Raw genomic sequence first — 11,119 nt, 5'->3', positions numbered from 1 at the left:
AGTGACGTGAAATATAAGAATATGCAATCCAGCCTTTGCTAGGCATTCTGGGCTGTGTTCACAGATTTCAGCAGACATCCGCAAGCTGCAAACTCAGACCCCATTCCCCTGACATCTATCCAAAGTGACGGCCTTGACTGACGTGACAAACGACAGCTTTGAAATCCCTCTGCTTTTGCAGTGGAGTGGAATTGTTGTCAAGGACATTGTCTGTGCTAGGAAGCCTGAGAAAAGAGCCCGTTAGCTCTAAGGGCTAAGAGAAGTGTTGCCATCCCTTAAAAAACCATATGGTGCTTTTCCTCTCTGACGATAAGAACTGTGGAGCTGCCACTGTCTCCTTTTTCTCTGTGAGTGCCAGGAGACTCAGATGTTGCCAAGGCAATGCAGTAGGCCTGTCTCCTCCAGTAGGCATATGCACAGTGGCATGTCAGTCAACGTTAAATAACCCAGCTCTCCAGCGGCAGGGCATGGGGAGGGAGCCTTGATTTGTAGCTTGTGCTGATTCTCATGGTGTAAATTCTCCTGCCATGGCTTGCTTCGAACTACTGAATGGGGAGCTGGAAACTGATGCACGACAGCCATCGTTGGACAGCATCTCCACCACGCACAGACAGAAGTCAGTTATCTTATTGCACCTGGAGAGAGAACAGCTCTTCTCACCCAGGACCTGGCCTCTGAGAAAAGCTGCTCCTTGTCCAGGTGCCTTGGGTTGGAAATGGGATTTTTCTAGAATTGCACTGCTCTACTACGGTAGCCACTAGCCACGGTTGCTATTTACATGAAAATGAATTTAACTTAAAAGTTCAAATTCAGTCCCTCAGTCACACTAGCCACATGTCAGATGCTCAAGAGCTACATGTGGCTTGTCACTACGGTATTTTAGTGCAGATATAAAACAATTCCATCATCACAGATAATTCTATTGGACGATGCAGTAAAGTATTTCTTTTAAACGAATTCCATTGCAATAAAACAATTTGTGTTTATTACTCATGGGATTCTGCCTGTAATTGCAGGGTAGAAACAGCAATCTGGCCAGAGCATCTGTTAGTGGGAACGATGGAAAGGCACAGATTCCAGAAGGCCGTGTGCCTCTAGCCACAGGTCTCAGACAAGATGCTTCCAAATGCCACTGAACGTGCAGCCTCTGCCTTTGGACCTCACCAGGAGCCTGGAAATCTTCTAAGAGGGGAGCATCTGATCACTCGTTCCAAAGCAAAACTTGAGATGCACGTCAGAGTACATACATACTGAATACAGGAACCGGCCCTTCAAAGCTCAGTGATTCTAGGGTGGGCTGGAGCGTGACCTCTCCAAAGATGTTCACCCCCTTATTCCCAGGACCTGTGAAGATGTTGCCTTACGTGACAAAAGAGATTTTGCAGATGTCATTAGATTAGGGATCCTAAGATCGTGGGGAGATGATCCTGGGTGGCCCCGGTGGGCCCAGTGTCGTCACAAGGGTCCTTATAAAAGGGAGGCAGGAGGGTCAGAGTCAGAGAAGATGTGGCAATGGAAGCAGAGAGCAGAGTGGGAGATTTGAAGCTGCTACACTGCTGGCCTTGAAGATGGAGGATGGGGCCATAGGCAAACAAATGCAAGTGGCCTCTAGAAGCTGGAAGAGGCCAGGAAACAATCTCCCCACTAGCCTGTGGAAGGAACACAGCCCTGCTGGCACGTGATTTTAGCCCATTCACACCCAGTTTAGACTTCTACCCTCCAGAAAAGGAAAAGGATAAATACGTGTTGTTTGAAGCCACTAAGTACAGCAGCCATTGGAAACACACAGAGCCTTGGCTCATTGATTCATCCGATTCCTATTTACGGAGCCCTCCGTCTGCACCAGGTAGAATGCAAGGCCCGAGGGTCAGCCACGCTCTGGAGTGACTGTGTCCCTCTGCTGAGTCCCTCTTACAGTCCATGGGGAAGACAGTCATGAAACAGGTCTTCCCAATCAAGAGTGGGGAATCCGTAATGACAGAAGTGTTGAGTGATGTGGAAAAATACTGCTAGGGGCTGAATTATGTACCCCCGAATTCATATGTTGAAGTCTCAACTTCCCAGTACCTCAGAATGTGACTATATTCGGAGATAAGTTCTTTAAAGAAGTGGTTGTGTTTTAACATCAGGCCGCTAGGGTGGGGCCCTAGTCCCATCTGACTGGTGTCCCTATAAAAAAAAAAAGGAGCCCCCAGGGTCATGCATGCAGAGTGATGACCACGTGAGGAGGCGGCAAGCTGAGGGGAGAGGCCTCGGGAAACCAGCCTGCTGGTGCCTTCATCTTGAACTTCCAGCCTCCAGACAGTGAGAAAATCAGTGTCTGTTGTTGAAGCCACCCAGTCTGTGGGACTTGGTTACGGCAGCCCTAGCGAACTCATACACGTACATAAAGCAGAGGGGCCAAATTTCTTCAGGGATGGAGACCACTTCTGGCCTCCTTGAGAAAGTCCTGGTTAAGCTATCCAAGGACAAGTGGGAGTTAGCTCAAGTTGGGGACTGTAGAAGAGTGGACCAGAGAGAAGACAGGGAGTGCCCATAGGTGGCCAGGAGGGAAAGGCCTTCTTCTTTCTGCTACAGCAACTGCAACAAGTAAAATTTGGCCACAGTAGCATCGCTAAAAGTTATTTTTGACTTTTGTTTGTTTGTTTGTTTTTGAGACAGAGTTTCACTCTGTTGCCCAAGCTGGAGCGCAGTGGCGTGATTTCAGGTCACTGCAACCTCCACCTCCAGGGTTCAAGTGATTCTCCTGCCTCAGCCTCCCAGGTAGCTGAGATTACAGGCGCCCGCCACCACACCCGGCTACATTTTTGTATTTTAATAGAGACAGGGTTTCACCATGTTGGTCAGGCTGGTCTCAAACTCCTGACCTCAGGTGATCCACCTGCCTTGGCCTTCCAAACTGCTGGGATTACAGGTGTGAGCCACCATTCCCAGGCTAAAAGGTTTTTTGTTTGTTTGTTTTGAGACATCCAGAGTAATGAGTGTCTTTTGTATGCGAATGAGATGATGGTAGCTGGGGGCCCTAGGTAGCCTCAGGATAGGGGCTGGCCACCAGTCACCAGAAAGACCAAGGCAAGATAACGGATTTGGGACATTTAGCCCCACCCCCTTGACCTCTGGGGAGGGGAGAGGGGCTGAAGGTTGAGTTTATCACCAGTGGTCAATGATGTAATCAATCATGCCTGTGTAATGGAGCCTCCATAAAAACCAAACACCACATGTTCTCACTCATGGGTGGGAACTGAACAATGAGAACACTTGGACACAGGGTGGGGAACATCACACACCAGGGCCTGTCGTGGGGTGGGGGGAGGGGAGGGATAGCATTAGGAGATATACCTAATGTAAATGACGAGTTAACAGGTGCAGCCCACCAACATGGCACATGTATACATATGTAACAAACCTGCACGTGGTGCACATGTACCCTAGAACTTAAAGTATAATAAAAAAAAAAAATTCCTTAACAACAACAACAAAAAAAAAAACACAAAAGGACAGGGTTTTCCATGGGCTTCCAGATAGCTAAATACACGGAGGTTCCTGGAGGGTGGTGCCTAGGGAAGGGCATGGAAGCTCCGTGCCTCTCCTTCCATACCTTCCACATCACTTCCATCAGGCTGTACATCTGTATCTTTGGTAATATCCTTTATAACAAAACGGGTAAACATGTTTCCCTGAGTTGTGGGACCACTCTAGCATGTCAGTGAACTTGAGGAGGGGGTCATGGGAACCCCCAATGTATAGCCAGTCGGTCAGAACCACAAGCCACAACCTGTGTTTTTCGTTTTTGTTTTTTGAGACATATTGTCACTGTGTCGCCCAGGCTGGAGTACAGTGGTGCAATCTCGGCTCACTGTAACCTCCACCTACAGGGTTCAAGTGATTCTTCTGCCTCAGCCTACCGAGTAGCCAGGACTACAGGCGCATGCCACCATGCCCAGCTAATTTTTATATTTTTAGTAGAGATGGGGTTTCACTATGTTGGCCAGGCTGGTCTCGAACTCCTGACCTCGTGATCTTCCCACCTCGGCCTCCCAAAGTACTGGGATTACAGGTGTGAGCCACGGCCCCGGCCACTTTTTTTCTTCAAGACAGGGTCTCACTATCACCCAGGCTGGAGTGCAATGGCATGAACACGGCTCACTGCAGCCTTGACCTCTGGGGCTCAAGCAATTCTCCCACCTCAGTCTCCTGCGTAGCTGGGACCACAGGTGCATGCCACCATGCCCAGCTAACTTTCTGTATTTTTTTTTGTAGAAACGGGGTCTCGCTATGTTGCCCATGCTGGTCTTGAACTCCTGGGCTCAAGCGGTCCTCCCACCTCAGCTTCTCAAAATGCCGGGATACAGGCATGAGACACCGCACTCGGCCTCAACATCTTGTTTAATGGGGAAACACGTTTTTTCACCAAAGTCTGAAAAAAGGTAAATAGCCTTGCATGTATGTGTATTTATCTCATTGTTATTTTCTGTCTTTATGCAGACAAAGACAGAAAACAAAATAGACAAAAACCCATGAAGAAATATCCAAAATATGTATGAGTAAAACTGTAAAGCATTCCTGAAAGGCACAAAGTTAGTCTTGGACAAATGAAAATACATTCTTGGATAAGCGGATTTAACATCATAAAGATGTCGGTTCTCCCAAATTTGTAAGTTTAATGCAATTCCAGTAGATTCCATAATATTTTTCCCTGGAGCTAGACAAGGTAATTATAAAATTCATTTGGAAGAACAAATAAGCAAGAATATCCAGGAAAGCCCTGAGAAAGAAGGAAGGAGGGCTAGCCCTAACTGATACTAAAACTTACCAACAAGCCTCTATAATTAAAGCAGCTTTGCTCATAAGCACAAATTTTGATTGTGCTGAGATGTTTTCTCACCTCTGCAATTGGCAAAGACTCACAAATGTGACACCATTCTATTGCTGAGGTTGTGAGGGAACTGTCTCGTACATGGCTGGTGAGAATACAAAATGGCAAAGTCCCTGCGAGAAAAATGCAGCAACACCCAGCAACATGCCACATGCATTGCCGTTGACCCAGAGATCCCACTTCTTGGGATGTATCTCACGAAAACCCTGGCAAAGGGTGGCTCACACCTGAAATCCCAACACTTTGGGAGATCGAGGCAGGAGGACAGCTTGAGACCAGGAGTTGGAGACCAGCACGGGCAACATGGCAATACCGTTTCTATCAATAAAATAAAAAAGAAACCCTGGCAAAAATGTGAAAAGATGTCTGAAGACTTTCATTGTTGAATTACTATTTTTTGAGACGGAGTCTCGCTCTGTCGCCCAGGCTGGAGTGCAATGGCACGATCTCGGCTCACTGCCACCTCCACAGCCCACGTTCAAGCGATTCTCCTGCCTCAGCCTCCTGAGTAGCCGGGATTACAGGTGCACGCCACCATGCCCAGCTAATTTTTGTATTTTTAGTAGACATGGGGTTTTACCATGTTGGTCAGGCTGGTCTCAAACTCCTGATCTCATGATCTGCCCGCCTGGGCCTCCCAAAGTGCTGGGGTTACAGGCATGAGCCACCGCACCCGGCCTGTTAAATTATTTTTAATAGTATGACTAGAAACAACCAGAAGATGGTTGAATAAACTATGGTACATCCACTAATGTTGTGTGCAAAGGTAAAATCAAAAGAACACTTATACGTACCACTTTGGGGGATATGGGGATGGGGTGAATGTATTTTGCTTGTGGGTTGGATGTGAATTTGGAGGGGGGGGTGCAGAGGACAGATCATAGTGGATTGAATGGTGGCCCTAAAGATATGTCCACCTGGAACTTGGGAACGTGACCTGATTTGCAGAGTCTTTGCGGAGGTAATTAAAGACCTGGAGATGAGATCATCCTGGATTAACCGGGTAGGCCCTAAATCCAATGGCAGATGTTCTTCTAACAGAGAGAAGACAGGGAGAAACGCAGAGGGAACGGTGATGTCACCATGGGGCCAAGACCGGAGTCATGTTTCTTGCACAAGCCAAGGATTGTCAGCAGCAGCAAGAGCCAGAAGAGGCAGGAAGGATCCTCCCCTAGGGCCTTTGAAGAGTGTAGCCCTGGTGACACCTTGATTTAGCACTTTTGGCCTTGAGAACCGTGAAATAAATTTTTGTTAAGCTACCAAGCTTGTGGTAAATTGTTATAGCAGCCAATACAGACTTTGGTGGTCTCTGGGATATATCTATTTTTCTTTTTTTAAAGAAATGCAGTCTCACTACATTGTCCAGGCTACTCTTGAACTGCTGGTGTCAAAGGATCCTCCCACCTCAGCCTCCCAAGTAGCTGGGACTACAGGTGTGCACCACCACCACTGGCTGGGATATACTTTTAAGTGAAAAAAGCCAGGTGAAGAAAAGTATGTTTTTGTGCTACCATTTGCCCAAGGAGAGAAAAATACAAATACAGATGTGTTCGTATTTGTGTAGTCATGTGTATATGTACATGTGTGCATATGCACTACATTTGTATGTACACACTTACATGTTTATATACCTGCTTATATTTTAAAATAACAATGCAAGGAAAAACAGTAATCTCTTTTCAATGGTTACCTGTAAGGAGAGGGGAAAAAATAGGGTAGAGGCAAGAATAAAAACCTGACTGTGGGGCGTGGTGGCTCACGCCTGTAATCCCAGCACTTTGGGAGGCCAAGGCAGGCAGATCATTTGAGGTCAGGAGTTCGAGCCCAGCCTGGCCAACATGGTGAAACTCTGTCTCTACTAAAAACACAAAAATTAGCTGAGCATGGTGGCACACACCTGTAATCCCATCTACTCCAGAGGCTGAGGCAGGAGAATCACTCGAACCCGGGAGGCGGAGGCTGCAGTGAGTCGAGATCATGCCACTGCACTGCAGGCTGGGCAACAGAGCAAGACTCCATCTCAAAAAAAAAGCCAGACATAACTACAATGAGATACCACTTGGCACCCACTAAGACAGCTATAAGCAAAAGGACATAACAAGTGTTGGCCAGGATGTGGAGCAACTGCTGGTAGGAATGGGAAACGGCGCAGCTGCTTTGGAAACAGTCTGGCAAGTCCTCAAAGAGTTAAATATGGAGTTAACCATGTAACCCAGTGATTCCACTTTTAGGTATAGACCTAAGAGAAATGAAAACATATATCCACAGAAAAGCTTAAATGTGAAAGTCCATAGCAGCATTACCCATAATGGCCAAAAAGCAGAAGCAAAGTGTCCATCAACTGATAAATGGAGAAAATGTGGCCTGTCCATGCAATGGAAGATGATTCAGCCATAAAAAAGAATGAAGTCTCAACACACAGTACAACACGGATGAGCCTTGAAAGCACTATGCTAAGTGAATGAACCCGGACACAAAGGCCACATATTATGTCATTGATATGAAATGTTCAGAACGGGCAAATGTGTAGAGACAGAGATTAGTGGCTGCTGGGGTCTCAGAGGATTGGGGAGCAACTGCTAATGAGTTTGAAGGCTTTTTTGGGGGGTGACGAAAACGTTCTAAAAATTGTGATATTTGCACGACTCTGAATATACTACAACCACTGAATTATACATATTAAATGGGTGAACTGTATGGCATGTGAATGATATATCAAGAAAAGCTATTACCAAAAAAGAAAAACACAGACAAAAAGAATCCCAGTAAGTGGATCATGTTTAGATTCTGTTCAAAGAGTTGAAGAAAGAATGACACGAGATAACTGGAAGAGAAAGCCTTGGATATTTAGTAACAGTAAGGAATTATTAAATGCTAAGATGTGATAAGGTTATCATGCTTTTCTCTTTTAGCAATACATACTGAAATATCTAAAGATGAAACGATCAGCTATATGGGCTTTGCTTCAAATTCTAAGAGGAGGAGGTGGGCTGGAGGGTGGAGGAGAGGGCAGCCAGGAATGGTCCTGTTGAAGCTGGGTGCGGGCTGCGTTCAGCTTACTATTTTCTCTGATGTTATACCTCTATTTTTATGCTTAAAAACACACATTTTTATATATTTAAGCTTCCATAATTAAACATTCTTTTTCCATAAAACCACACATTTCCACTCTGTTCTTAAGGCAGGTTAGTTTAATTTTATAGAAGAAATATTTTTCAAACAGTACAAATGACGCAATTAGAGAGAAAACAGTGACAAAAAAAACAAAGAGATGAATACTGATTATAACTTATTCCCACAACAGAAGGCTACTTATTTCTACAATTATCAATCAAAGCCTGACAATTCAGTGATTAGATGAAGTGAAAGCCAAATTCCCTTTTACATGTGGCACTATTTCAAAAGAACCCTGGTGGCAGGATCCTGATGGTTTTGAGACCAGAACTGCTCCTAAAACCTGGCAGCGTTTTTTTGTTCGTTGTTTTTATCGCGAGGCCTGGTAGATGGACAGATTGAAACATAGATGGAAACACTCCTTCAGCTCATAGGACTTCACTTTTCTGGCATGTGGGGTATTTTCTGGGGTTGGCGTGGCAGTCTGAACTAGTCAGAAGCTCCAAGACCACGTCATGAATGACAAGCAACATAGGGCACTTGGTGTCCTTCTGCCTGCTCGGGGCACCTCCACTGCCTGCATCTCCATCTGCAGAGAACTGCCCAGCTCTCTGGCCTGCCTTTGTCATTTCTTTCCTTGTCATGGCTGCATTGAGCGGCAAAAGTGGACACAGGCAGGGAGGCAGGGGGAGGTTCAAAGGAAAGGTGGCAAACACGAGGGCTCCTTGGACTGATTCGGAAGCAGGCGCTGCATGTTTCTTGCGGGCTATCAGTGAGATTCTATTTTTTAAAAACCCAGCCAGGCATGGTGGCTCACAAGTCCAAGATCAGCCTGGGCAACAGAGCAAGACCTTGACTCTAAGAAGAAAATCACAATGGCTCATGCCTATAATCTCAGAACTTTGGGAGGCTGAGGCAGGAGGGTCACTTGAGCCGAGGAGGTTGAGGCTGCAGTGAGCTATGATCACGTCACTGCACTCTAGCCTGGGCAACAAAGCAGGACCCTGTCTCAAAAAAAAAAAAAAAAAAAAAAAATCCCTTTGGGTGTCAGGTTGGAAAGGAAGTACTTCAAATGGAAATCTTGCAGGCTGGGCAGTGAAATTTATTTGAAAACATTTGTCTAGGGCTTCCCGCACTGACACAGTGGGTTTCCCCACATTACTACTTAATAGGGGTTGGCAGAAAAGCAGCCTCAATCCCTCCCATTTAGAGAGATCCTTGTGGGGCACAGGCTGGGGGTCCCAGGGCTGAGGTGGAAATGAGCTGCCCCCCTTGAACAGCCTAGGGTCTGGCAGTGTGGATGGTTGTTTGTTGCCCTTCAAAGTTTCAACAGCTGGGGCCTGGAGACGGGGCCTGCCCAGCAGCACTGGGAAGGACCCAGGGTGCTCCGTGTCTCCCCACCTCTGTTGTGGGCACATATAAAAAGGAATTGGCCGAAAAGAAAAAAAAAAAAAGGCAGAACATGCAAGGCTAGAGGCAGAAATACATAGCAAGAGACAAGAAGTGTGAAAAGCATCAGGATTTCAGTCTTACCACCACTGACGAATTCCATTGTCCGTGATAGGTCGCGTGTCAATGAAATGCTTTTACAAAATCCACTTTTAATAAATGTAAAAAGGAAAGCAGGTTATACAAGGGGGGAAGCTACAGACTGATGAGAAGAGGGAGGCCTGATTCAAAGGGGTATCTCCAAGGGAAGTGGGTTCTGGTTCCTCTGACATTCCCCGTGGCCCACCCCACTGACTCAAATCGAGGCCTCATCGAGAAGAGTGCATTTCATCTACAATAAATATGTATTAGGCAAAATATTTATATCATTTGGCATTTCAAAGAATAATGGCATATTTTTATTACATTAAAAAATGTTTTTCCTCCCAAGCTAGTTCTAAGATTTCTTGAGGAATAGTGGGTCGACTCCAGTACAGGGAGCCTCCTGACACAAACCTGATCCTCTCCTCTGGACGACTCGCTGGGTAGTTCTAGTTACCCGTATGTCCTTCCCTCCCCCAAACAAGCACCTTCAAAGGTGATGGTGTGTATGTCCTAACTGCTATGTTCACCCATGGAGTCAACGAGCATGGGCGTTGCTACTTCCTCGTTCCCTTTCACTTTCCTTCATGACACAGTGGCGTGGCAGGAGTTCCTCCACCACCCTCCTGGTCTGTTACAGTCGGACAGGGCAGGGGAGGGGGAGGCGGGCAGCACGGACAGCCACCACGGACAGTCAGGCTGAAGCCCCACAGACAGCCACCACAAGCAAGCAGGCTGAAGCCCCACACACCAGAGGCTCTGGCGCCTGCTTCAGACTCATGCTGAGCACAGAAAGATGCATCCGAAGACAACACAGAAATGAGCGGCTGGCGTGCAGCCCACGCCGGAGACTGACCTCTGCAACATACACATGCTTCCGAGTCACGCCTGAACCACTGCAGGGGACACTTTAACATGACATCAAGGGAGTGAATGTGTACAATATACGTGGTAAATGCACATATGATATGGTGACAAATTTAGCACATAGTGTTCGCATTTCAGGTGTCAAAAACAAAACCAGCCCCAAGTTCCGTTCCATTGCATGAAAAGTACTAAAGAACAAAATTTCAGTCTTAAAATACATCTTAAAGTCAGTATTTTCCTTCAAGGAAAAAAAAGTACTATAAATAAATTACAATACAGTGAATTTGCCTGAACTCACTTCGTTTCTGTCTTCCAGCCTTTAAGTCAAATAAAACAGCATAAAAACTGTACATTCTTAACATGATAGTTGATCTTTTATAAAATAACCTGTCTTCAGAGATGTCGATTTCACAACAAGGAAAAACCAAGCCCTGTTGCCGTCACTATTATAAAATATATATGTATAGATATAAGTGTTTTTTTTTTTTTTTTACAAAATGTGTATATTAATAGCTTTGCACAAATATTTTAAAGACAAATTCAGCTAGTCTAAGAACTTCATGAAAATAAAACAGGTGGATAAATACTTCATGTGCACAATGCACTCCATCAGACGTCGTCGGCTGGGAGAGGAGGTATGTTGATCCTTGGCCTTGTGAAGAATGCTATCTTCTCCCTGGGACCGGAGAGAATTACAGGTCAGAAGCTGATATGAAGACACAGAAAGCTGGT

The 11,119-nt window shown here is 45.9% G+C and overlaps 1 protein-coding gene across 1 annotated transcript in view; it reads right to left on the bottom strand.

Annotated features, from left to right (window-relative positions):
• Positions 1-7,501: 7,501 nt before the first annotated feature.
• WWC3 (WWC family member 3) overlaps positions 7,502-11,119 on the bottom strand; it is a 130,326-nt gene continuing 126,708 nt past the window's right edge. The window contains exon 23 of the mRNA XM_032756553.2: positions 7,502-11,063. Coding sequence (XP_032612444.1) covers positions 10,997-11,063 — 67 coding nt within the window. The 3' untranslated portion in view covers positions 7,502-10,996. The remainder of the gene's footprint in view (positions 11,064-11,119) is intronic.

Source organism: Hylobates moloch, unplaced genomic scaffold, assembly GCF_009828535.3.
Source record: "Hylobates moloch isolate HMO894 unplaced genomic scaffold, HMol_V3 SCAFFOLD_7, whole genome shotgun sequence".
NCBI classification, from domain to species: Eukaryota; Metazoa; Chordata; class Mammalia; order Primates; family Hylobatidae; genus Hylobates; species Hylobates moloch.
Note: the sequence above shows the minus strand (reverse complement) of the source record. Positions and strands in the feature narration are given on the sequence as shown.